We start from the raw sequence: 27,470 nt of genomic DNA on the forward strand, positions 1-27,470 counted from the left end.
GTGATGTCCAAAACTAGAAATCCAAACGAAGGTGACACAAGTGCCGACATTGATTGTTAATGAAATAAAGGATTATATAAAGATATATTAAAACCTAATTGACTATATTTAAAACAGGAATTATGATATTTTCTTGCAATGTGATACGACAGTGGATTTACAATGCTATGCAAATTTTTAATTTCCGTGTAAATGATAATTTACAATAGCGTATAAAAAGATGAGTGCTTTAATAAAATAAATCAAGAAATCGAAATCAGTAATATATTTAATAAGGAAAATCTGACTTGGTTTTCAGACGATATACTCCGCTCCTGAAAATAAAAGTAACTCAATGTAGACACCTAATATTAATATGTGAGATTTTATTAATTATTTAACTAGCTCAAAGTGTAAAACAAACAATATGGTTCAAATAGCGATTAAAAATGTAATTTTGCTTACCCAGTTTTCATTAATTCCTGGTTCCCAAAATTCAACGTCGCTCCGTAACACATATCGAGTGTGAACTGCAAAAGCGACGAGCATTGGTAGCCAACCAAATTATCAAAAATGATCGAACTAGCGAAAATTTTCCAAGATCGTTCGTGACTACAAATATCCGTGAGACAACCAGGTTGATCGAAACCACCGTTCGCGTAGAAATCAGTTCTAGCGACTGTTTCGAGGATTCCGAAAAATCCAGCATTTGTATGAAGGGCCTCGACGTAAATTGCATCATTTTCACTCAGCCGCTTGCTATTCAAACTCCATAATGGACCAGCCGGATCTAGACCTAATAACAAATAACATAGAGTTTAAATTTAAACAGCTGAAGGTACAACAGGAAACTTTTGATGATAGTCCAGCAAAGCTGCCACAGGAGTTGATGTATTAATAACGATAGTATAAGCCTCTTAGCTTATAACGGTACACGTGCAGTGTTGTAGTAATGTGTAACGATGCGAGCTTGTGTGTATTATTAACATTATCCGTACTGGCTCCTAGACTAGACTAAAAAAACACGCACAAAGAGGTTTATCTCTACATGAGTCTCTAATACACCTCATATAATCTGGAATTAACTATAACTACTTTACATATTTATTTATGTGTTTTAACAACATTTAAAAAACTTAACTATGTCCTGACCCCATTTTACACTACGATGTAGTCTAATATTCCTAAATATAATCTATAATTAATATTAACAGTGGTAGTGCCCTCTTTAACATCTTAGCACGAACGGGCCGGCACGCCAGGTGTGGTACCACGACCACACAGAAGACAGGCGTGAAATGGAAGTAATTCCGTGTTTCGTCTGAGGAGTGTGGTACGGGAGGCCTAATTTAAGTCCCTTTCTCGTTACTACCCTTTATTTATAAGGAGAGGATGGAAACGGGAAGTGGATTTGGCGGTGGAGGAGATGCATAGGAAGGGGAAATATCCTCTTTATGTGCGTCTCCTCCTCTGTCGGATAAGGGTAGGCAACGCATCTGCTATTACGGATGTCTGTGGGCAGCGGTCGCTTCGCCATTTTGGCGGATTCAGGTGGACGCATGTTCGTTTGCCACCTTATGTTATAAAAAATGTGTTTTTATTAAAGCTATTGAATTAAAAAGATTTTAAGAAAACATTAAAAACAATATTAGTTTACTTGATTGTTTTTTTTATAACAACTATCTGTTATCCCCTTTTATAAAGTCGATGTTTTTCTGTTTTTCTAGAGTTCAGTTATTACTTAGTAGTCTTAAAATAATATTTCCTAGCAGCGCTAACAATGAACTTATCGTATTTCTCTTGTTGATTGTTTTGCTTTAAGGGTAGTTACCGTAGTTTATCGAGAATAACAACTCATAAAATACATGTTTTGTTTCAGAGAGTTCTAGAGTTTTTTTTAAGTTTGTTTATTCTTATTGCAACTGTATGTAGAGATAATTCTAGTGGTTTTAATTAATTTTTAGGGGCTCAAATTATCTGAAATAAGTGACAAAAGAAAAAATTATGTCGATGGAAAATATAAAAATGATAAAAAAGCAAGTTAAGTTTTTTTTTTTTTTATGAATGTGCGATAAATTGTAACAACTAGATACTATAAATATTACCTGTTATACGACCAATTCGTCCTCCAAGTTCTTTCCCAGCATTTCCCACAACATGTGCACCCAAACTGTGTCCTACTAAATGTAGTGTACTTATGGAAACATTAGTGACAGAAGTCAAAAATGATAGGAATTTGCCCAAATATCTACCGACTCTAGGCACGCCCTCTACCGATGTTATGTAGTCTTTGTCAGCGACTCTACTCCAGTCTAGAACTATCACATTGTAATCTCCAATCATGGTGAACGCTGAAAACAGTTATTTATATTTTACTATGATTTAATGACCCTTGTATTTACACATAGAGGAACAGAGGAAGACCGAAGAAAGTATGAATGGATTCTGTGAAAGAGAATATCCTTAAGAAAGGAATGGATTCAGATATGACGGCTGACAGAGCTGTACGGAAGAGCAGCACATACTGTGCCGACCCTCCATAAGTGATAAGGGCAAGTTGATAATGGAACAGAGGTGGACTCTGTTTCTATTTTCATACAGACGTTCCAAAGTTACGTGTCAACAAATATTTCTCCAATGATCTAAAATTCGAATTTAATTATTAGTAACATCATGTTTGAAAGTTTTACCACCGCGTAACGCTATATTAATATTGGAATCTTTATCTCCAGTCCAGCCGTGTACTATGACTGCAGTTGGATTGCTTGCATTAAAGTTAGACGTAGTTATAGAGCTGGTGTCGTCCATAATTAATTCTTCGTATTGTTGACTTGCCCTGAAAAGATGACAATTATTAGTTTGCATAAATAAATATGTTCATAGGGTAACAAAACGGGGTTACTGACATATTACAAACGTAATCTTACTGATATTATAAATGTGAAAGTTTAGATTAATAGATGGATGTTTGTTAGAGTTTGCAGCCTGAACTGCTGAACGGATCTCGATGAAATTTGGTATTGACGTAGAAGGTAGCCTGGAAGAACACATAGGCTTTTTACTTTTGTTTTTATTTTAATCCCACGAGGACGTAGTCGTGGGCGAAATCTAGTTTTATATAGGTATAAGAATATAGATTTTTTTGGACTATGTTAGATTAAGTATTTATTTTTAAATTTCTGTTATTAAGGCAAATTATGTTTTAGTATAATACATAAGCGTAAAATTCAGTTTTTAATAATTGCTATAATGAAAACTATAAATGAATTGTTTTAGAACAAAAATATTGTGATTAAATTAATTAAATAAAATAATATTTTTAAGACTTAACTTACCGAGTATATAAATAGTATTTATTGGTGAATTTTCCAACATTGCGCAGCCATTTTGAATTAGGCTTAGCTGTGCTGTTAAAAATATGCACCTTCCCTTTCTCGTCTGGGAATTTTATTACACCCAGTTCATTATTTGTTGTTCCGTTAAATAATTTCGGAAACTCGAAATTCCTAAAAGCTAGAAATAATTTATCGTTAAATAAAATTAAACTATACATTTTAAAGCTTTAGTACTAATTATCAAATATAAAAATAACAAATCTATGAAATGTTATTGAATATTTTCCTATTAAGAAGCATAAAATTGTGTTTTTTTGAATTTACAACTAGGTCATGATGGTTAATTTATTTATTCTAAAATAAACCTGCATATATCTGAAATTCAAAACTGTGTGGCATTATTACCGGCTGAAGACCAACGTGGTTGACTAAGCCCTAATCAGTCCAAACATAGGGTAAGTTCGAGTTCATGACGGTATCAATGTCTATCAAACAAAGTTAATAAAATAAAGAAAAAAAGTTATAAACAATCCATTGAAACGTATCCAATATCGATATTAAGTGTATCGTAAAAGTAATGAATTCCTCGCAACGGCGCCACACTGCTTTTATTCCCCGCGGCGGGAACTCATTCCGCTTATCGGACAACTTCATAACATTAATCTGAATGTAGCTGACAATTTTTGGTTGTTGCATAAGTTAACAATGTCTATATTAGTGGCCAAAATCACCGTTGCTTTAATAAACATAAATTATTTTATAAATTGTAAAACAAACGGCTATTTTGTTAGACAATTCAAAAATATTAATCATAGTAACTAATATTATAAATGCGAAAGTATACATAGATGGATAGATGGATGTTTGTTAAAGTTTGTAGCCTAAACGGTTGAACGGATCTGGACGAAATTTTTCATAGAGTCTGGAAGAACACTACTAAGCTACTTGCTTTTCTTTTTAATTACACGCGGACGGAATCGCGGGCAAAAGTTAGTTATAAACGAGATTCCCCACTGACTACATGCATATACAGTAAACCCGTCTATAACGCGGTTAAAGGTTCGGCTTTGTAGAAATCCCCCGTATAACACGTTTTAGTTCAGAGGAATTTTTCTTTAAAGTATTGTGTCTAGTTTTGCACAACACAAGAAATCACGAAACAGCTTCGAACTGGGGTTCAAAATAATATTTAATTTGGGCAACTGGGTACATGTTGTTGTTACAATTTGTAAGCGTTACTCACCCGCGCTGCACGTATGTAAACAGAGCAAATAAGTAATGAAATGTTTCATGACGGATGCTTGCATTTGTCCAGATTCGCAGGTGGCCCTCGCGGCGATTTGTCACGACCGTACGTGCTACCGCTGTCGCCGGTACAAATTGCTCTCCACCCGTTTATATATCTTATTATCTATTTGTATTGTTACTTACATGTTTGTACCTTCAGTACACCAAAGAATAGTTGTACATAGGCATAATGTAATGTCAAGAAACTACAAGCAATAATGTAGGAAAACACCAATCAATGACACACAAACGGTGAAGCCATTTAGGTTACACACGAGAGAAACATTATCCTCCTATTATGCGGAAGAAAATATGAAATACATGACAACAATCAATGACTTAATCGTTATTCGAGCAGTCCTTTAAAATTTACATCAAGTAATACCTTTATTAACTAAAACGTCAAGGTTAGGATTTGTTTTGGACTAGCTTTTGCCAGCGACACCGTCTCAAGAAATTAAAAAAAATAACATTCGATGTTACAAAGTGATTAGGCAGCTATCTAATGGCAAAAGAATTTCTGAAATCTGTCCAGTAGTTTTGGAGTTTACTCGTTACATACAAAATATATTCTCAAAGATGATGAATAATCTTGACTTTATGTTTACTTTTTTGTTTAAATTGCCCTCTATAAATATTAAATCTTTGCCCAATTGCGTGCATTATCTCCGTAATGACACTGTTGCGTTATGCAAATGAAAATCTTTGTATGAACTCTAAGTAGCGTTTTCTTCCTTAACTCAAACACAATTACATTGTTAAAGTTGTATTAATAAAGGCAATTGAATAGGAAACAATCGCTATGTACCGTACTTGTGGTTATTTCCGAATTTTATAACTCAATAGTTACTATATACTTGACCTTTCAAATCTCGCATATATCTTAATTATATTATATTATTTTAATCTGATAAAATGCGGGTTTATTAAATTGTTTTTCTGGACAAAAATGAAGTAGTTTTAGTTTAGTTAGACATTTGACTCCTTTCGAAAAGTATTTTAATATGAATAAGAAGAATAAATGGCACGAGATAAAGGTCATATCAACAGGTCACAAAAATTAATATTTATTTGAGTGAGAAAAGAGAGGAATTTAAAAAAACATCTGTGCAGATATTTAATGTTTCCCTTTTATTATTATTTGTCCATTTTTCAAATTTTCTTAATGATAAGAGATGGAAATCGTTTTGTTAAAATACAACTATATGAAAGCATAGGTTAGGTATCTACGATTTTATGTACCTATACGTTTGGAAGTTAGATATATAATTTACTTTCTCATACAATACGTTACTTAACAATAGTTGTATAAATTCCATTAGACAATGTAGCAGATATTATTTACACAGTAGCGTCTAGAGAGTTACTTAAATGAAACAAAACACGAACGTTTCCAATTGTCCCCTTTAAACACAACTTAAACGGTATAAGCGTTGGTTTCCACCGCTTAATAACTGATACAAAATTATATTGTTATCCTTGTCATACACTAGGAATCAAACTAAGTTAGCAGTATGTTTTTTAACTAGTATTTTGGCAGTGTAAACTGACGGTAAGAGGAAGAAACAACGAAATTGTGAGAATAATCCATTGTTTCCCCGTTACTATTGTGGCATTATAATGGGGAATTACGAGATAGTATTCATGCTTATTTTGTGTTAATCACGAGGGTTTGTTATTAAATTAACTTTGTTGCTATAGGGCGACCTCGAATACTATCATTGAATACTAAATTACAAATAAAAATTGTCATAAGGAACAAATTGAAAGTTACGTAAGAACTTTTAAATTCTTGCAAAGATACATAGGGTAATATTTGAAGATAAATTATTGCATACGAATACAGATACAAATTTTACTTATAGTGTATTATCTTATTAATAATATTAAATACGTATGTTTTGTGCAACTACGGAGGTTTAACGAGTGAAATGTTGTTCGTATTATTTTCAGGAATGTCATAGGTTGTTTTTATAAATACCTAGTGTTAAGTTGTAAAGTTTAACATCTTCGCACGATTGGATCAGCTCGCCCGGTAAAATACCACGACCACATAGAAAACAGGCGTGAAGTGGGAGCAATCCCACGGTTAGTCTAGTGAGTGTGGTGCCGGTGGCCCATCTTTAATCCCTTTTCCTTCCCTCGTTTTTTCTTATAAGAAAAGGATGGGACGGAAACGTGGATTTGACGACGGAGGAAAGGGCACAGGAAGGGGAAATATCCTTTTTTTGTGCGTTTCCGCTTCCGTCGATTAAGGGTAGGTAACGCATTCGCCAATAGGAATGTCTATGAGCAGCGGTCGCTTCACCATTTTGGCGGATTTAGTTGGCCGTTTGCTCATTTCCGACCTTATGATATAAATAAAAAATACACTTTAGAAATGTTACAAAATTCCAGTCCGTCCATATTCCTGGATCAATTTTCAATTTTGTACGATGATATGAAATCGTTTATCAGACTTATAACGCCCGGGAAAAAGCCATTTATTTAAAAGTTTCCAAGTCTAACAGCAAGTCACGACTTTGCTTAATTTATTTTACACGGTTACGAAACATGAAATTTCAATAAAACGTGATTTTTCTTATAGTTCAATTAAACATTTTTATTCAAAATAATATTGTTAAAAATATGCTCTTATAATAATTAATGTATAATATTAATTAATAATAAGCTCTTACATTAGTTAATTAATAACTTCATATCTTTATTCTCTTATTTTTATATATAATACATTTCACATGATTTTCTTAAAAAAAATAACAAAATAAAACATATTATATAAAAAAATAGTAAGTCCACCGGCTGCGGAATCCGATGACTCAAGCAACCAGTGGTCAGGGCTGCAGAGACAGGAACCTCCTCACTAGTCGTGCGGTTTCTAAAATAACCGCCTTTTGAATCGGGCCCTTAATCCAACTGTCTAGCGAGAGCTTCTTGAGGTGTTGGTCGAAGCTCTTCGCTATCAGCCCGTGTGCCGAAACGACTATCGGAATAATGGTAGTCGATTTCATACGCCACATGGCGGTAATCTCGTGAGCCAAATCCAAATATTTTAATAGTTTAATAGTTTTTCATTTTCGGTAATTAATAATATTATTATATTTATTATTTATTAATTACATAAGAGCAGAAAACATTACTAAAAATTGTTCATTTCATGTTTCTTTTCAATTAATAATATAAGTTTAAAGATTGACTACGCTAAAGGAAATATAATAGTGGTAAGCTGAAGCTAGCTGGTAGCTATAGGAAAGTTTAAAGTAATTAACTTATAGTGTTAACATCGTAGACGTTGAACTGTTGCCAAAATATCCACCTGAAGTACCGGTATTTAATGAAACTCTAAGAATTTTCTGAATGTATCTTGTGCAACTAAACAGTTGAATTGACTACAAAACAATCGATACTCGACAATCGCACAACAGTTGTCCGATAGCATAGTAAAAGGTGTGCGCCCGCTCTTAGAATCTTACTCTACATATTAATGTGTTAGAACATAAACAGGCGTTGTATGTATGTTATATGTGTTAGACATAACAAACATAAAAATAATCTAATTGTTTAACATGAGTGGAAATGGAAATTGAAATGGAATCATGCTTCCTTGTGGTCGCCATACACGGACAACCTCAAGTAGTCCGTACCGACATATTTAAGTGGACAGGTAATAGTTGCCATAAATTGCATTAGAAGCAGATACCAAATACTTGAGAATACGTGTATGGTGGCTATTATTATTAATAATCATTGACATTATAATGCACTTTAATTATTTAGTTGTTAACCGTTACAAGGCATCTTGATCTGATATTTATCAATTATGTACGTCAATGTTATCTTATTAGCAGGACAGTGTTTGATAAAAACAACAATATTTTTCAGTACACCAATGTACTATCAGTCGTTGCCGTTGTTGTACAACACTATTTTAAACTTACTTATTCTTTTCATAATGCAAGAAAGCAGTTTCATAAACATTTTTTTAATTCGGTTACACATCTCTGACGTCATCAGAATATTCGACCGAAGTTTCTTGAAATAAAAAAAATAAAAAATAAATTATCTCTAAATTAGAAGAATTTTTAAATATCATTTAATGATTTTACAAACATTTTTAATTATTAAATGTTTCTTTCTAAATTGAAAGGAATAATATCATAGTTCAAGTATTTTCAAAGACTTTAATATACTTTGCAAATGTTCAACGTCTTCTATAGCACTTAAAAGGTACCTAATTCTGATCTTAGTAGAATATCGCAAATGAAAATGAAAAATGTATTTACTAAGAAGCAAAACATACAGAAATTCATATAAAATATTGCTTGTACTTTTTGTTTTTCTTGCCTCTCAATTTATTTAAGGTTACTTCGGTAATATCGTTTTAATTAATACAACGAAAAGTAACCTAATGAGGAATTTTAACTCAAATGATACATTCACATATTTTCAAAATGAAAAAGAAGTATAATTAAAATATTTATTAGAAACAAGCTGCTCCCGTGCGGCTTCATCCGCATGAAACTATGATTTTTTTTATTGTATTGTTTACATTTGTCAAATTATCAATTGCAAATGTCAAACATAATGACAAACCATGGCAACCTTGTTTATTTCATGTTGGCAGCTTGTAGTTTATAGTCCCTTTCCTACATGAAGGTTTTTTCCAATTTATTTACCCGCTAAGTTTAATAGCGAGAATGTATATAGCCTAAAGCGTGTCTTTAGTATTAGTGTAGAGCTTTTTATTGTAGAAAGTATTATTCAAAAATAAGTTGTGATTATTAACATTCTACGCCACGAAATAGTATGTGTTTAGGCTTTATTATTTTAGTATTGATATAGATTAGATATATAAAAGATATAAGATTAGTATAGAAGTATAGATTACTACTTGCTTACTGCGTTGGCGCAGCGACCCGAAGTGGGTCTTGGCCTCTGACACGAGAGAGCGCCAGCATCTAGAACGTATAGATTACTAAGATAAAACTAAATATACTGCACTTTTGTGGCATCTATACTTATAATAAAGGAAGTCAATACACTATATTAAAAGCTATGATAGCAACATTAACAATTGTGTATACAAATTTAAACGATAATATTTTCTAAATTCCCATAATGACGTATAAAGCAAAAAAGTTTACAAGAACAGTGTACGTGTCCCAGCAAACAGTTTAGATGAGAAAAGTTCGCGCCGAAGCGGACGGCAAAATACGGTGCGGGGACAAATTGCTTTACTAACACAACAGATTGCAAACTTTTGTTCGACGGAATGGCACAAAAACTGAGTTAAATCGTGCGTAACGTGTTATTGCAGATCCTAAATTATATTACAATACTACATTGCTATGAAAAACATAGCCTATCTGCATCTATACTAACAAGGGAAAATTTGTGTTTTTGCATTTTTGTATGTTTTGAAATAACTCAATAACTACTGGGCCGATTTTAATAATTCTTTTACCGTTAGAAAGGACGTCAGTTATGATTGTGCAGGGGTACACTGGCAGAGGTAGGCCTAGTAGTTTAGTAGCCTAGTAGTGTAGTAGTTTAGTAGCCTAGTTTTATTTCACTCAGACGAAGTCGCAAGCAATAGCTAGTCTTATACATAGCAGTGATAATAAAGCTTTCAAATGATGATAGAATTTTTGAAATCAGTCCAGTAGTTTAAGTTATTTCAATACGTACAAAAGACATTTCATCTTCATAATATTAGTGAAGATGTACATACATGGGTACAATATTTGCTAACATATTGTTGGAAACATGTTGGCTTTGTTTTAGTTAGTGAGTAGTACATATTGTGTAGAAATAGCGTTAATATCTACGTCTCTGTAAACTAATGCTACGACAACGCAAATAATGCTACGACAACTCAGGTAGTGCTACGGCATCGCACGTAGCGCTAACAACTTATAGTATCGAGTAATATGACCGGACACTATAAACCAAAAATCCTTAATTAATATTATATCCTATGCATTATCAAGACTGTTAATTGTCGATGTTCAAATTTTCGTTGACATTCAATCATCTTAAAGTAACAAACATATGTATATTTGTATTTGTAATATTAGTAAGAACTAAGATTACAAATTATAATTTTGAAATCAATGTTTTAAAAATTATTTAATCTCGCAAATCAAAGCAGCTTGTGGTGAAAAGGATATATTTAATTACATTATCAAAGTTGTTATCTAAATTCTTTACGATTATATTCAGAGTTATTGATTTTTTTAAATACTACCTCTTATCTTATCATTCGATAGATTACTAACTAAAGAAATGCACAAAATAAGATTGTAATTGCGAGTGTTAAGGGTATTTTCTTTCATTTTAGAACATGGCATAAACATAGTACCAGATGCGTTACCTATCTAAAATAATCTGTACTAATATTATAAAGAGTAAAGATTTGTATTTTTGTTTATTGAAATAACTCAAAAACTACTGAGTCGATTTAAAAAATCTTCTACCGTTACAAAGGTAATTAATCTGTGAGTAATATAGGCTATATGTTTTAATTTCATGTAGACAAAGTTGAAAGCAACAGCTAGTTATTTATAGACGTAGCATATATTAAACAGAGATATATGACTCAAATGTAATTGATAATTTAAAATTTGACTTTTGTTCAAATCCACTAATAAAATCTTTAAATTAAAAATTACAATATCGATAAAATTTTTGATAAAAAAGATATTGTATCTACAGTAGCAGCTTGATAGAAATCAATCTTGATAAATCACCGCACGATCATATAAAAAGTAAATCTGACCTTTACAGGATTTTACTGGCCCATGTAAAGACGTTCGCAATGAAGTTGTGGTTTATACTGTCGTTATTTATAAGCGGTAAGATAAAAAATTTTATGGTAGAATTTTGTTTCATAATAAAAATCATTACACACATGAAGGTAGTATAAAAATTATTTATTCTTAAATAAGCATTCAACGTTTGTTTTTTTTTCAGATTGTATTGTGTATTAAACAGTCTTATAAATTGTGTATTTTTAAGGTTACGTCGCTTTGCCGGCGGTGAATGACGTACCGTATCAAAGATATTTAAACTTTCCCGATGCGGAAGGAATAATTCACACAATTGATTTAGAAGCAAAACCGGACTTCGAGCTTTTAAATGAAGTTGAAAATGATTCCGCGAACAACCTCTATTTATTATTCACACGGTACGAAATTATATCTTAAAATGTTTAATGGAAAAGAAAAAATATACTTTAAGTCGATTGAAATAAAATTTAGATTTCTTAAATTACCAAACGACCATGTGGATGCTTATCCAAGTTAATTAATACTGTATTCGTATTAATTTTTGTGGTTGTTAGCTATAATTTTTTTTAAAGATTTACTAATTATTTACGCATTTAAAGATAATACGATTTTGTGCTCATATTAAGACTTTGTTTATTAATATTTTAATAACAATTACTTCAATAACTTTCCCTACATGCAAGAGTGTAATTATAACACAGTCAAAAATGTATCGTTTTAATTCCAGTGCTAACCCCACAAGTCCTCAAACGTTGGTCATGGATGACGCTGACTCAGTTACCGAATCTAACTTCAACCCTGAACGTCCTACCGTCGTCATCGTTCACGGATGGCTCAACAATCAAAATACAGGACTAAATGCAGTTATACGAGATGGTAATTTTATTAATAACTTGTATGTGTCATATGTCATTTCGTGAGTATACGACCGCCCTTTAGATCATTCTTTTCAATCGCTATTATGAAAAATGTCAATTAAAACTAACTACTGTAGATAAGCAAATATAGTTGGTGTTAAAATTTAGATAAAAACCGACAAAAATCTAAAAAGCAAGAATAAGAGTATCGTTATACAAATATTTTTTTAAGTGCTTTATTCTGATAAATTTGTTAAAAATATATTTTTAGCACATCTCGGAAAGGCGGATTGCAACGTGATCGTCGTAGACTGGGAGCGACTCGCCGGTTCTGATTACGTCACAGCTTCGTTCGGCGTGCCAGCAGTAGGACAAGGCTTAGGGAAATTTTTGGCATTTTTGAACACCGTCACTGAGGCACCTTATTCATCTATGCATCTTGTTGGCTTCAGTCTTGGTGCCCACGTCGTGGGTAACGCTGGAAAGGAACTGGGAGGACAAGTTGCTCGTATCACAGGTAAAATAAAAATTCCCTCATTTATTGTGACAATGCAATAAATAAATCAGATATCATCGAAGATCAAAATGTTCTTTATGTGGTGGTAATAATGTTTTGTCAGATGATATGATGAATGCTGCTAAATTTCAACTTTGGTAATTAAAATATGCATTATTATTTTATTTCAGGGTTAGATCCGTCTGGTCCACTTTGGACCAATAACCAGAATCGTTTGAACGCTTCCGACGCTGTCTATGTAGAGGGTATCCATACTGATGGCCCTTCTGGTGTCAACCCTACCCATGGATTCGGAATTGGCATTCCAATCGGTACAGCTGACTTCTTCCCTAACGGAGGAACATCCCAACCTGGTTGTTTAACCAGTATTTGTGACCACAACAGATCTTGGGAACTGTATCGTGCTAGCGTTACCTACAATCACCTGATTGGACGGAAATGCATCAATATGCTGCAAATGTTAATGAACATATGCTGGGGAACTAATTTCCATATGGGCAATGACAACTTGATAAAGTCGGAGTAAGTAGATGAGATTTTTAAATGTTAGTTGTGTTAAAAATATGAAATTGAATTAAATTTTCTTTACAGATATGGAATATTCCGCTTGGACACTGGATGGAGATATCCGTATTAATTTACTAACAAACCAGTATGACGAAAAATAAAAAAAAAAAACAGCAACAATAGAATTTTGTGCTTTTAAATTTTTGTGTAATCCGATAAAATCTTGCCATGTTTGATCTTGTTAAATCGCAAAATAATATGACATCTAGTTTTAGCCATCACTTTTATTTTATTGTTAAAAAAATAATCTATAGTTCTATATCTAAACTACTATACTTATATTTTAAACAGGACATATATATATTTGCATTTTTGTATGTATTGCAATAACTCATAAATTAGGCCGGTTTTTTTATTTTAAAAAAATATATGTTATCACTAAGTAACATAGGCTGTATTTTTAAGTATTTCTTTTAATTCACGCGGACAATCTCGTGAGTAACAGCTAGTCGTTAAATAGTTTGATTCTCTGGGGTACCTTGAAATCAAGTTAAATGTGCACTGTGGTCAAATCAAGGTTCGTTTGAGGCAGATTACTGTATTAAATGTCCAGCCAAGCGATTTTGAGCTTGGCTGTCTTCCAGCGTGGAAACATAATGAAATAACGGCGTCTATGATCCCGTAGGGCGCTACGGGCGCTTTGAGCTTAGTTACCCTTAGATATGTTTACACTTTGTTTAAAGTTTGTACGTTAAACGCAGTGTAAGGATACTATCTGTATTTCGATTTAAACACATCATACATATGGGCCACTACTTTGTAAAAATGAAATAATATTCTTCCGACATAAAGGTAGCTAATGCTATCAATCATCATCTTTCACCTAATTCTACTTCCGTAGCGTCGGCGCATCGGATTTTTGTCATCATCATCCGTCATCTCAGTCATCACTCCCTTCTTGATCACATCACTTTTCACTCAATCCATCATTTCATCTGAGAAAAAATTGCTTAGTCAGAAATGTTGTTGAATTTCTAAGTTTTGGATTGGAACCAGGTGTAATGTAACAGAATTATGGACAAATATTTCAACAATCCCTGAAATAATCTAGTTAATACAGTACAACTTAAATTAAAATGAAAAAAAAAATTATGAACATGCGAAAATATTTAACTTTTATTTATCAGTCGAAATTACGATTATATACATTCAGAATGGGTGTCTTCTGCCGGTATTAAGACGATAGAGGCCAGATCTGAAAAAAAACGTGATTAATGTTTTTTTCTAACTTCACGATAAATTATCTACATAAAAATGATGATTCCACCACGTATGTTTTATTTATTAGTATTTCCTATTCTATCAGTGTCGTCCCTTGGCACAGATATGCAGTTCTTAAATAATTTTGTTCAGTAATGGTATAAGTCGCTCTGTCTCACAAAAAGACTGATAGCTTAATTTATGCACGAAACATTTTCTACGTAGTTACTGTGCTTACCCAGATTTGTTTAGAATGTCATTGCCCATATTCAATCTTCCACCAGTGCATGAGTTCGAGGAGACTTGGTTCATGTTGTTGCATCGCTGACCGACGAGGTGGTTGTAGGTGACAGTCGCAGCGAACAATTCCCAAGAACGATTGTGGTCGCAGATCCCAGTCCCACATCCCGGTTGTGATTTACCACCATTAGGGAAGAAGTCGGCATTACCACAGGCTGCTCCAATACCCAATCCTGCGGTACCTCCGTCTGTATGTATACCCTCGACATAAACAGCGTCACTAGCTCGAAGACGGTTTGAGTTGTTACTCCACAAAGGTCCGGCAGGGTCCAAACCTAAAAGTATTTCCACGTTTATATTTGAAAGAGTAAATTACCTCAAAATTAAAAAAAAAGTTCATATGAAAGCAATTATGACATTTAAGGTAACAAGTGAATTGATATCGATTTTAATATTACAAAATAACCAATAATATAACTCATTAGACACCTGTAACACGAGCTGCTCTTCCTCCAATTTCCCTGCCAGCGTTTCCAACAAGATGTGCTCCCAAACTGAATCCAATCAAGTGCATGGTGTTATACGGCGCTCCTGCCACACGATTGAGGAAGGCCAGGAACTGACCCAGCCCGCGGCCCACCGCAGGCACTCCTCTCACTGCGGTAGCGTAGTCTGAAGTCGCCAGTCTTCTCCATTCCATAATAATTACGTTAACATCGCTTTTTGCTAAGTAAGCTATAAAAGAACAACGAAAAGATTTATGTTATAAAAAATATACAGCTTTCAAATAGAAATGTGAGTTGTGAAATAGATGGTAGATATTGACTCACCATCACGAATTACATCATTTAGGCTAGATTTTTGGTTGCTCAGCCAACCATGGACAACGACAACGGTTGGTACCCGTCCATTGAAATTGGATGACGTAACTGAGTTGGCATTGTTAATTACCAATGTTTGCGCGTTTCTGCGATTTCGCCTGTGAACAATCGATTTTTAAAACAAATTAAGAGTTCATAGGATGAAAGAAAAGGATCAGAAGTGTAGGATGTGGTGCATATATGGATTAGGTAAGCCGATTGTGACCATTAAAAATTGTTTTTGTACGTACCTGGTATAAAGAAGATATCGATTATTAGCTGGGTTTCTGTTAATCTCTTCCAGAAGTTCCATGTCAGGTTCTGCTTCCAGATCCACCGTGTGCATTACTCCGTCTCCATCGGGGAATTCAATAAATCGAGGATAAGTCTTTTCCTCTTGTAACATTGGCACTGCTGCCACGTAAGCTGAAACATTCAGATTGTTTTCAAAATCCTATCCACTGATGTTACTTTGTTTTGCTGACTGTGAAATATTATTTTTCAACAAATGAGTTTAAACTATTAATAGAGGATGTCTCGTTCTCTATGTACGTCTAAACTTTGTACTAGTAGAGTTTTTTTAAGAAAAATACTAAGTAAAAGAAGTTCGCATTAATAAGACACAATCATCATAAGATTAACTTCCTATATCACAAATCATTTTTATCACACAAGCATATGACTACATACCAGCAAAGCTAAGAGCGACCAGAAATATCAACCTCATGTTTACAAAATTCACCGTCGTCTACTTAAATTCTGGAATGTTTGTCTTTATATAAAGACAATATGAGATTAAATCTAATCAGGACTATCTGTTTTGCAAAATATTAATGCGTTTTCTTAACTGATACTACATGTTGTACTATCACTTAGCTTGTACAGTCTAGGAAATCCGCAGTGGTCCAGTTTTAGAAAAATTGACTTGTTCCTTGTAATGAGACCAACTCCGCTTCTTTGAAAAAATCAAATAGGTAGCCATGAATTGCGCAAACAAATTGTATAACAATTAAAAGCAATCAGCCGTGTACCATTCACCGACATTTTTTTCAGACAGGCATATTTAAAAGCTGAATCTTATTGATTGTTGTTCCTCACCATCGTCTTAATGTGAAAAAAACTTTCAAATGATTTAATTCACCGTCTGTTTCCCCGATTGTACAAAAGATATATTTAATGTCTTGTCGAAAACCTTACTTACCAATTGTAGAGTGTTATTGTGATAAGAATAATTGAAATAATATCAATTGCTACGTTTGTTAAAGTGGATATGTAGCCTGTATCTTCAACATCTCCGAAAAACAGTATCATTTCTTCCACTTTAGAAGAATGATGAAGAACAGACCATATGCGTCTTTGGTAAAATTTGCTTAAATGCTTCTAAAACCAGAGGTGATACAGAAGATGTATGCTGCATAGGTTACCTATAAGGTGAAAGTAACTTGACTATCAAGTACATTGTATAAGTACAAGTACAATTGGCGTTACATTGTTGGGTTAAATCTACATCTTGGTTCCATATTTTTCTCTTTTCTGCTTCTATTTTCTTTGATTGATGTACAAATTAATGTGTATGATGTTAGTTCACATACAACCATTATGTAAGGGGTGCATTGCATCTGTTTTTACTCAGTGTATTTGCAGTCATATATTATTGCTATTTCTAAGTATTTATCAACATGTTTATGTTATAAACACAGTAACTATTGGCAGTGAGTGTCCTAGGAGAGCTCTCGAGAGAGTGTAATAGTTGTATATGTAGGTTTAAGCGCACTCAGTACTTGTGGTAATGCAAACAGTTTCTATCAGTCTCGTTTATACGCGTAAAGATAGTTAAATTTCCTTTTAACCATGCAGTTACTTTATTAATTAAATTAATTTAGAATTCACTCATTATTATAGTTTTCTCGGTACTTCGTAGCGTAAAATCTGTATATTAATTTTCCTTAATTATTTGTTAACAACGCAAATTAAAAATAAAACTTTCCAACACATTTTTCAGCGACAAATATAACTACTCTACTACGCAAAATATAATTAAACATCTGTGGATAAAAAGTAATGCATGCAAGCTTTCGTATTAATGCTAATTAAAATGTAACTTAAAACTACATGCTAATGTAACTTAAAGACCATTTTAGGAATAATTTAAAGAAATGAAACCAACATTATTTGTGAATAATTTAGCGTTTATTTTTTCGAATAATTTAGAAAGGATGATTTCTGCCTGTGTTCACGCGATATAATCCAGTCCTGAAATGAAAAAATAATTATTTCAGTATTAATGATTATTAGTTTGTAGTGGCCATCTAACTACATTTCTTCTTTACTACACTTTATCAAAAAGGAAAAACTTACCCAGATTTGTTTAGAATGTCATTCCCCATATTCAATCTAGCACCGGTACATGAGTTCGAGGAGACTTGGTTCATATTGTTGCATCGCAGACCGACGAGATGATTGTAGGTGACAGTCGCAGCGAACAGTTCCCAAGAACGATTGTGGTCGCAGATTCCAGTCAGGCATCCAGGCTGTGACTCTCCTCCGTTGGGAAAGAAGTCGGCATTACCACTCGCTGCTCCAATACCCAGACCTATGGTGCCTCCATCAGTATGTATACCCTCGACATAAACACCATCGCTGGCTCTGAGACGGTCGTTATTGTTGTTCCACAGTGGACCAGCGGGGTCCAAACCTAAAAGATGAAAATGAAATTGAAAGAATTATAATACGAAGATAGTATATAACATGTTTTATACAAATTTTTTATGTTGCACGATATAACGCTACTGTAACTGATAAATTAGTTATTATTGGAACAAAGTATTTCTTCCTTAAAGGTTTTTTTATGAGAGAAGGGGGCAAATGAGCGGCGGGAATACAGAGGTGGTCAACGAAGCCCATACATCCACGACACCAGAGGATCTGTAGTGCGTTGCCGGTCTTTGAGGAAGTTGTAAGCTCGCTTCTTGAAGGTGATGGCCATAGTCATGAAGTTATCAAGGTATATCTTAATCTCAGGTCAAATTAGGCATGTAAAGGATTAGAACAAATTTCGTCTGCTTACCGGTAATACGGGCAGCTCTGCCACCGATTTCCCTTCCAGCGTTTCCAACGAGATGTCCTCCCAAACTGAATCCAATTAAGTGCATTGTATTGAAGGGAGCACCAACTACTCGGTTGAGGAAAGCCAGGAACTGTCCCAGACCACGGCCTACTGCGGGAACTCCTCTTACAGCGGTAACGTAATCAGAAAGTGCAAGTCGTCTCCATTCCATAACGATTATGTTAACATCGCTCTTTGCCAAGTAAGCTATAACAGAACATATTATCTCAGTAAAAATATTGTGCCTTTTTGTTCAACTCAAACTTTGTTTAGATTTGAAACTACAATATAAAAGTTCAAATACGTTTTATTTCATTTGTTCGTCTTACCGTCTCTAATAACATCGTTCAAGCTTGACTTCTGGTTGCTCAACCAACCGTGCACGATGACCACAGTGGGGACGCGTGCGTTGAAGTTCGATGAAGTAACAGAATTGGCATCGTTAATTACCAAAACTTGCGAATTTCTGGGGTTTCGTCTATAAAAATAACATTTTCTTATCATTATCCTAAATAAGAGTACTCTAAGACAAACTGTTCTCTAGTACGATCAGAATATTATAAAATTTGATTTTGAGATGTAGGATCTAGTAGCTGGTGTTAATTATCAGGGGTTTCTAAGTATTACTGCAATTCTTTATTGCCATATTTAAATGATTAATAAGTAAGAATGTATTTTTTAAAGAACTAGTTAAAGCTCAGGAATTGTGGTGTAAAATTTACGTTTTTCCAACAAACCATTACAAGGGTAAGTAGTCCTACGTAATATAAAAAGTTGCTCAGCAGCATAAAGTTGACAATCTTATCTAAAAAGTGATTCAAATCAAATTGTTGGCATATGTAATGAACATTGAAGGACACAATCGTGTTAATATTTTAAAACTTATTTGTAAAAGATATGATAGTTTCGTTAATCTATGTTGTAGTTTGTAATAAGTCGAAGTTATTTTGTGATATGATAAGGATTATCGATGATAATTACGCGCATTGATTGTAGCTATGAATGACTTGTAAATACCGGAAAAGAATTACATTTCGGTATACCACCATGTACTACAAGTATTTATTGTTGTTCTTGCAGAACACGAAGCCGTAAGCTTGCTTCTGCTCCCCATTGATGTCGCTGACGTTAATAAAATGTCTTAAAGATGATTGATGATGTCTTGAAAAATGTTCTGTTAAGTCGTCAAGTAGTTTCTAGAAAATTTATAAACGTAAATATACCTTTATTGACTAAAACAGTAATTGATTTGAAAACGTGTCTTTACTTAAAATTTCAAGTTTATTGGCGCAATCGTTTCAGTTTCAGAAGCATTGATATCGAATCTCTCACGTTCTGTTTATCGCGATAGGGTTTTAAACAAAATCGGACTAACCAACGCGTCAATATCAGTAACAGTATCAGAAATCTGACACTAAACAACACACTGATTTCAGAATCATAAAGACTATAAAAAAAATGATAATAATCCTCTTCGCTAAGTGGGCTAATATTTAGTTTTTAAGCCTTGTACTGGTTCAAGTTGGTGCGGGGCCGTGAATGGTGGAAAGTGTTATTGTCGGAAGCTAATTTCTTTTAGTTTTACTTAAAGTCTCACCTGGTATAAAGAAGATATCGGTTGTTAGCCGGATTTCTGGTAATCTCTTCTAGAAGTTCCATGTCAGGTTCTGCTTCCAGATCCACCGTGTGCATTACACCGTCTCCATCGGGGAATTCAATGAACCGAGGATAAGCCTTTTCCGTTTTTGAAATCGGTACAGCGGCTGCGATAGCTGGAATATTTAATTTTGTCAAAATTACCCACGAGTTCTTTTGATTTGATGTTTGTTCCGTAACTTGTGTAAAACGGATTAATTTGTGCATATCAAAACGATGTCAAAAGAAAACAAAAAATTGTATAACGTACCAGCGAAGCCAAGAGCAAACAACAATATCAACTTCATGGTGACGAAACCCACTATTGGTCTGCGGTGTAATTCTGGAAGTTTTCTTTTTATATTAAGAACAAATGAGATTTAATCTTATCTTAAATTTGCTATCGTTGATAATTCATAGATTAGTGTTATTGAGCTAGTAATTAACAGATTTACGTTATAACAAATCCCCTATTTATGTACGTATTATCTACCACCAAAAGAGATGATTTTTTTCAGCTCACTGTAGTGGCCAGGAATCAACTAGTCTTTAAGACAAAGTTACAAATTTAATATCAACGCGGACACTTTTTTTCTGAAAACTGAAATCATAACAATTTTGAAATAAGCGTCAATGTATTTATTAATATTGCACTTCAATGTACATCTGTAGATACGTATCCTAAAATTACAATGAAAGTATCTTTGGTTGGATCTGTCTCAAACTTCACTCCAGCTGTAATATACGAAATTTTTAAATTGTTTGTTGTTGAATTTTTGTTAAATATTCAATAAGTTTGCGCGCCAGAAATATTTAAATTATATTATCATTGTGATCTAGAGATTATAAATATCACATAAATATATATTAACTCATTCAACGAAAACAAATAACAATTGCGGAGGCCTGAACCCCATACACAAAGTAATGATCTTTATGATTTATTTTATAATTTCTTTCATTATAAAAGGCACTTATTAAGCTGCGGTGTCGTTCTCTTAATTATGATATTTTGTTTTACTAAAATTTTGATATTAACAATAAGAAGTTTACTATACTGACTTAAACAAAGAAAAAGGCACACGTGCAAATGTTCTACTATTAATTAATAACTGATTTCGTTAACATCATTAAAATCATTTACATATGCGTGATATTATATTTGTTGTCTTTCAACTGTGATATCTCTCCCAAATATATTTACAAGGGAAATTTTGTAGGTTCAATAGAAAATGTTAATTAAATCAACATCTATTGTGAATTTTGCATTTATTTTTTATTACTATTCAACATAAATTTATTCGTCGTAATTATTAGAAAGGATGACTTCTGCCTGTGTTCACGCGATACAATCCAGTTCTGTAACAGAAAAAAATGGTTTAAAATACGATACCTTAGAGTCATATACAAAAATTGTAAATTTATGAATTTAATTTCCGCATACTACACTTACCCAGATTTATTTAAAATATCATTGCCCATATTCAATCTAGATCCAGTGCAAGTGTTCAAAGAAACTTGTAAAGTACTGGAGCATTGCCGACCGACAAGGTGATTGTAGGTGACAGTCGCAGCGAACAGTTCACACGCACGATTATGATTGCATAAACTACTTATACAGCCCGGCTGTGAGTTGCCACCATTAGGGAAGAAGTCAGCATTAGCAATAGCTGAACCAATACCCAATCCTCCAGTTCCTCCGTCAGTATGTATGGCCTCGACATAAACACCGTCACTTGGTCTGAGACGGTTTGAATTGTAATTCCATAGTGGTCCAGCAGGGTCCAGTCCTGATTGTTGAAACAGAGCATGCATTAAGTTAGCGGGATAACCAAATATGTTTCAGTTCCAACTAAGCAAAGTATTTGATATTTGACAATAGACAAGTACATTTACTATGAATATATCCATAAAGGATCTTTTAGTAAGTAATATTGTTAAATGTACACACCAGTAACACGAGCTGCTCTTCCTCCGATTTCCCTTCCAGCGTTTCCAACGACGTGGGCACCCAAACTGAATCCAACCAAGTGCATTGTGTTGAATGGGGCGCCTGTCACCCGATTGAGGAAAGTCAGGAACTGCCCAAGCCCGCGGCCTACCGCAGGTACTCCTCTTACCGCGGTAGCATAGTCAGAGAGAGCCAATCGTCTCCATTCCATGATAATGACATTCACATCGCTCTTCCCTAAGCATGCTGTTAACGAAATGAAACATTCGGTTAAATTAACATATATCCACGGTATTGCATCCAAAGCGTGGCCGCGTTCACAAGACAGCATTGTAAGGATTCTAAATCAATCGGCAATCTTTGCCTCCCCTCCCTATTGTTTTACTATCACTTGTCTTGATTGTGTTGTGTCGCGTGGTAATGTGAATTTAAACTTATTGTTCAATTACGAAATTAAAACATAGTTAGTTAGATACACTTAATATAGTTTTATGTGGTTTACATGGACGTACCGTCTCTAATAATAGTATTAGTACTAGTATATTGATTGCTCAGCCATCCGTGGACGATGACAATGGTGGGGAGACGTGCGTTGAAGTTTGATGACGTAACAGAGTTTGCGTTATTAATGGTCAACGTCTGAGAAATTCTGGAGTTGCGTCTGTAAAAAAGCACCAAATGTATTATAGTCATACTTCCTTTCGCCAGTAATTCCGGTCGCGTGGAATTAAAACAAACAGAAAGTATTTAACAAACAAACAAAACAGAAACAAAAAGTAAACCTTTATTTTCTTCCAGACTATGTTCTACATCTATGCCTAATTTCATCGAGATCCGATCAGCCTTCAGGCTACAAACTCTAACAAACATCTATCCATCTATCAAAACTTTCGCGTTCATAAAATTAGTAAGGTTGCTAGATTATATTGCTCACTTTCTAACTGTGAGATTTAATACTTTGATATACTAGATATCTCGACATGCACTAAATGTATTGTATTAAATTTTAGTAATGAATGTTAAGAAAACACACCTGGTATAAAGGAGATATCTGTTGTTGGCAGGATTTCTGTTAACCTCTTCCAGAAGTTCCATGTCGGGTTCTGCTTCCAGATCCACCGTGTGCATCACACCGTCTCCATCGGGGAATTCAATGTACCGAGGATATTTCTTATCCTCTTTTAAAATGGGTACAGCTGTTGCTAAAGCTGAGATATGAATTTTAGTTAGGATTTATTACGTGTTAGTAATCGTTGATTTTCATCATGACTGTGTTTAATTTTATCATTGAGAATTGGACTATAATAAACAAGTGATCGTAGCAAGCGGGTTTCCAAATTCAAGGTTTTCAAACTACATAAGTAAATAAATGATGTGGTGATGCCTTCAAATGTATTTATTTGTCGAATCAATTTTGAGTACTTACCGACAAAGCCAAGAACAAATAAGAATAACCTCATGATGATAAAACGTAATATATCTGCGATGTTTTTGCTGGAAAATTCCTTTTTATATTGAGAAAAAATTGGATTAAATCTTATCTTGTAATTGTTATCGTTCAATTCAAAACATTAATATAAATTTTGGCTGATAATACATACATTAGCTTGTTATTATGATATTTACATACATATTCCTGTTTTACATAAATTGGTGTTATCAGTCAAAAACAATACAGCTTGGTATTTTCATCATGATTTGGTTTGATTTTTGCGAATAATTTTTACAAAATTCATAGTTTTTATAGATTTTACAGCAGTAGTTGATTCTATATACTATGTTCTTGTATCCCATATATTTACTTTTCGTGTTTTTATTTCATTTATATGTTTTGTCAGGGCGAATTCATTTTACTTACGATTTACATAAATAAATTAAATTCACATAAAAAAAAACACAATTAGCTATTAATGGACTTCTTTAATCTTTGTTATTTTTTTATAATGAATGTTTAATAGATATTAAATGTTGTTGCATAACATCAATTGCTACTCCACAGTTACATTTCTTTCTTTTTCATACAACATATTTCTAAAGATTTCATTCGCTCTCTGTATACAATGTGCGTAGAATTGTAAAATAAGTCCAAGATGTGCTTATAATCTGCAATAAAGAAACACATTTTAGTTTTATTCTATACTCACATTAATTTAAAATGTAAATGTAAGTACGTTATTGGCATGCTTTAGAATAAATCGTTTTTATTTAATGTTATGCAATACGACCCATTTAAAATCGAATATCGAAAATGAAACCGTCACCAAAAATTTATAAATAATCTAGCATCAATAATAACTCAGCATAACAAAGAGAAACCTTTTTGCATTATATGCCAGAAAATATTCATCGTAGGGTCGTATGGGTAGGAAATTATCGTCTCCGTCTTCATAACAGTCAACTACGATGTGAGGATGTGTTAAAACAATCTATGTAATTGACATACCTTGGTAAAACATTTGTAAGATATAACAGAGAATTTATACGCTGTTAAATGTTTTTCCTTATTGGATCTGAAAAAACAGATTCTTTTATTACACTTTAATTATTGTGAAGCAAATAATGAAGTTTATATTAAATAGTAAATATTGCCCGGGGCTACGCGTGCCTTCGTTTTATATTGGTGCTGGGGATTTTTGTAGCTCGGTTCTGTGTAATTTTGATAAATGTAGGTTAAATAAGTCAAAATGTTATTAACAAATAAAAGAAAAAACATAATATCGATGGTATATTAATTTCATAAATATACCGAGCGTTATTGATGACGAGAAATTAAGAACTTCGTGGAATTTGATCGGTTCATCATCGGGGCATCAATTTGTGTTTTTCTCGTTTCGTTTCACTCAAGTTCCGACACGCTTTCTAAGTTATGCTACCATACTTTTCAAACATATGTAAGTACTTATTAAATTACGAACTGTTGCTCACGTCTTCGCCAGCGTGAAATTAATATAATAGTAAAAATATAGCCTATGTTACTCATTGATAACGTAGATTTTTAATGGTACAAGAATTTTTCAAATCGGTCCATTATTTTTTTGAGTTATTTTTATACATACAAAAATACAAATCATTCCTTTTACAAGATTAATATAGGTTTACCTTGTTATTATCAACAAAATTGTTTTCTTTGATGATTTGTCCATATCGTGCCAGTTACAAAAATACGCCATCTCACCAACGCTTGTGCTCTAAAAAAATTAAGCTTATTTTGGTAACATTATATTGTTTAAAATGTTGAATAATTTAATACATATTCCATAAGTTACCTTTCTCATCAGAGTTTCACCAAACAAACACATCATGTACATTTGTAAAAGCACCGAAGTCAGGAATAGAGTAACTCCAAGGATTTGTATGCCACCTCCAAACTAAAAATAATCATTAGAGTAAAAAAAAGCATAATTATAAAATGTTATCATTAGTTTCTGCCGAAATACAGCAAAGATGAGGTTTTTCACAATCATAGTGCTTTTAAAAATGCGAAAGCTTAAATCGATTTTTATTAAAACGTATCTCTGGAACGGCTCAATAGATGAATTTTACGGTACAAATGAAAAACACTGTCTAGAGGAACCCTGCCTACTTATTTTTTTTTCTACGCAGACAGTCATAAGTGTAATAATAGAATAGTTATAAAGAAAAATAAACTCTATAAAGTTGTCTTACCGTTAAAGTAAAACCAAGAGCGCATATTTCTAAAGAACCCACTAAGACATTAAAAAAGTTAGGTGCCGTAAATATATCTTCTAAACCTTCTGACAACCTAAAAAAAATACAATGTAAAAGTTTCCGTTTGGGAACACAATAAGGTATTAATTATAAAATCACATACTTAAGTAGATATTGATGTCTTTGAATTATATTTTTTAAAAGATTCCCGTCTGTTAAATGTTGGATATCGGAAGATAGCAGAGTAAAATGATTACAAATATGTGACGTCAATATGTAATATAATATATCAACAGCTGTGTAAAATAAAACGCACAAAAAACCTGTAAAATTAAAAATATGTAAAAAAAAAACAGTCCAGATATTAATTTCTCACTTATATACATCTACGCATAAATATACGTCGATTTCGTGTACTATTGTTACACCTTTTGAGTATTTCAACAATCTGGACGGTAAAAGTTCGTCCGCAAGAGGGTTGGCTTCGAACACTGCCGCTCATTTCGCGCCATAAATATATTAAAGCATTGCAACAAATATTAAAGATGATCATAAGGGTTTTAAGGTTTTGAATGTAAATTTTCTGCCTTCGAATCAATTTTCGACGGTTAAGTAATGATAAGATTCTATATTGGGTATAAAATATACAAACCAGACATAATTGAGTACATGTAGACCAAAATCCATTCGTACCATGTATCCATGGAGAATGGTAGTAATATCGCGTAAGGCAACATAAAACTGACCTCAGATGTTTTTAAGTAATGATAGAACATAAGGAAGATAGTAGAAAAATTATACATCATAATAAGAAGCATGTTGAGTATGAAATATGTTTTGATTAGAGCTTTTAAGAATAACAAATCTGCTCTTACAATATCTTTCTTTTCTTCATCATTAATTATATTGTCATAAAGATTTTTGAGACAGCAAACTAAATTGTTAATTTTGTTCCGTTTAGTTGCGATGCAAATTATTTTCAAAATCGATAGAACACCAACAGATAGACACGGAGCTAATTCAGTTAATTCGAGTAAATGTTTAGAAGAAACATTGGCGGCACAGAAATTTATTTCCCCTATCGCCATCAAAAGTACCAATGTCAAAAATATATAAAATCTAACATGAATATTACATTTTCCGAAAGGTATCCCTAACAACCAATAAGAAGTATTAATCTGCGAGAAAAATTCTCCAAACTTTGGTATATCCATTGTCGGCGAAATAATTTATTTTTGCCACGGGGTCTTTAATGTAAAGTGTACGTAGTACTGGCAGGTTTAGACTATTCGACTTACCATCGCCCTATAGGGTTGTGAAAAATAATGATATTTAATTTTATCATAAACTAGCTGTTGCTTGCGACTTCGTCCATGTGAAATTAAAAATGGTATAACACGACCTATGCTATTCACTGATAACGTACCATTTTAATGGTGGGGTGCGAGGGTCGGAAACCTCCACGATGGGCCGCCGCTT

At 33.3% G+C, this 27,470-nt stretch overlaps 6 protein-coding genes across 6 annotated transcripts; 1 reads left to right on the forward strand and 5 right to left on the reverse strand.

Annotated features, from left to right (window-relative positions):
- Positions 1-440: 440 nt before the first annotated feature.
- On the reverse strand, positions 441-3,713 carry LOC106104711 (pancreatic triacylglycerol lipase-like). Its single transcript, XM_013284839.1, has 5 exons — positions 3,680-3,713; positions 3,315-3,492; positions 2,670-2,815; positions 2,085-2,330; positions 441-775 (listed from the first exon to the last, which is right to left on the reverse strand). Exons 1-5 carry the CDS (start codon positions 3,711-3,713, stop codon positions 441-443), a joined length of 939 nt encoding a protein of 312 aa, XP_013140293.1.
- A 7,682-nt stretch (positions 3,714-11,395) lies between these two features.
- LOC106104809 (pancreatic lipase-related protein 2-like) lies at positions 11,396-13,489 on the forward strand. Its single transcript, XM_013284950.1, has 6 exons — positions 11,396-11,455; positions 11,619-11,787; positions 12,117-12,265; positions 12,518-12,763; positions 12,934-13,285; positions 13,355-13,489. The coding sequence occupies exons 1-6, from the start codon at positions 11,419-11,421 to the stop codon at positions 13,398-13,400; spliced, it is 999 nt and encodes a 332-aa protein (XP_013140404.1). The 5' UTR covers positions 11,396-11,418; the 3' UTR covers positions 13,401-13,489.
- Positions 13,490-14,419: 930 nt separating this feature from the next.
- Positions 14,420-16,387, reverse strand: LOC106104789 (pancreatic lipase-related protein 2-like). The gene is made up of 6 exons (XM_013284927.1): positions 16,321-16,387; positions 15,882-16,056; positions 15,601-15,749; positions 15,260-15,505; positions 14,769-15,105; positions 14,420-14,525 (listed from the first exon to the last, which is right to left on the reverse strand). Exons 1-6 carry the CDS (start codon positions 16,355-16,357, stop codon positions 14,480-14,482), a joined length of 990 nt encoding a protein of 329 aa, XP_013140381.1. The 5' UTR covers positions 16,358-16,387; the 3' UTR covers positions 14,420-14,479.
- A 1,411-nt stretch (positions 16,388-17,798) lies between these two features.
- LOC106104790 (pancreatic lipase-related protein 2-like) lies at positions 17,799-20,770 on the reverse strand. The gene is made up of 6 exons (XM_013284928.1): positions 20,643-20,770; positions 20,334-20,508; positions 19,066-19,214; positions 18,698-18,943; positions 17,989-18,325; positions 17,799-17,883 (listed from the first exon to the last, which is right to left on the reverse strand). The coding sequence occupies exons 1-6, from the start codon at positions 20,677-20,679 to the stop codon at positions 17,838-17,840; spliced, it is 990 nt and encodes a 329-aa protein (XP_013140382.1). The 5' UTR covers positions 20,680-20,770; the 3' UTR covers positions 17,799-17,837.
- An 855-nt stretch (positions 20,771-21,625) lies between these two features.
- On the reverse strand, positions 21,626-23,818 carry LOC106104793 (pancreatic lipase-related protein 2-like). Its single transcript, XM_013284931.1, has 6 exons — positions 23,749-23,818; positions 23,356-23,530; positions 22,835-22,983; positions 22,323-22,568; positions 21,825-22,161; positions 21,626-21,730 (listed from the first exon to the last, which is right to left on the reverse strand). Exons 1-6 carry the CDS (start codon positions 23,780-23,782, stop codon positions 21,685-21,687), a joined length of 987 nt encoding a protein of 328 aa, XP_013140385.1. The 5' UTR covers positions 23,783-23,818; the 3' UTR covers positions 21,626-21,684.
- A 488-nt stretch (positions 23,819-24,306) lies between these two features.
- LOC106104788 (odorant receptor 4-like) lies at positions 24,307-27,205 on the reverse strand. Its single transcript, XM_013284926.1, has 7 exons — positions 26,644-27,205; positions 26,155-26,314; positions 25,989-26,085; positions 25,589-25,690; positions 25,422-25,510; positions 24,766-24,832; positions 24,307-24,425 (listed from the first exon to the last, which is right to left on the reverse strand). The coding sequence occupies exons 1-7, from the start codon at positions 27,203-27,205 to the stop codon at positions 24,363-24,365; spliced, it is 1,140 nt and encodes a 379-aa protein (XP_013140380.1). The 3' UTR covers positions 24,307-24,362.
- Between the last annotated feature and the right edge of the window lie 265 nt (positions 27,206-27,470).

The sequence above is a fragment of the Papilio polytes genome, unplaced genomic scaffold, assembly GCF_000836215.1.
Source record: "Papilio polytes unplaced genomic scaffold, Ppol_1.0 DF823399.1, whole genome shotgun sequence".
NCBI classification, from domain to species: Eukaryota; Metazoa; Arthropoda; class Insecta; order Lepidoptera; family Papilionidae; genus Papilio; species Papilio polytes.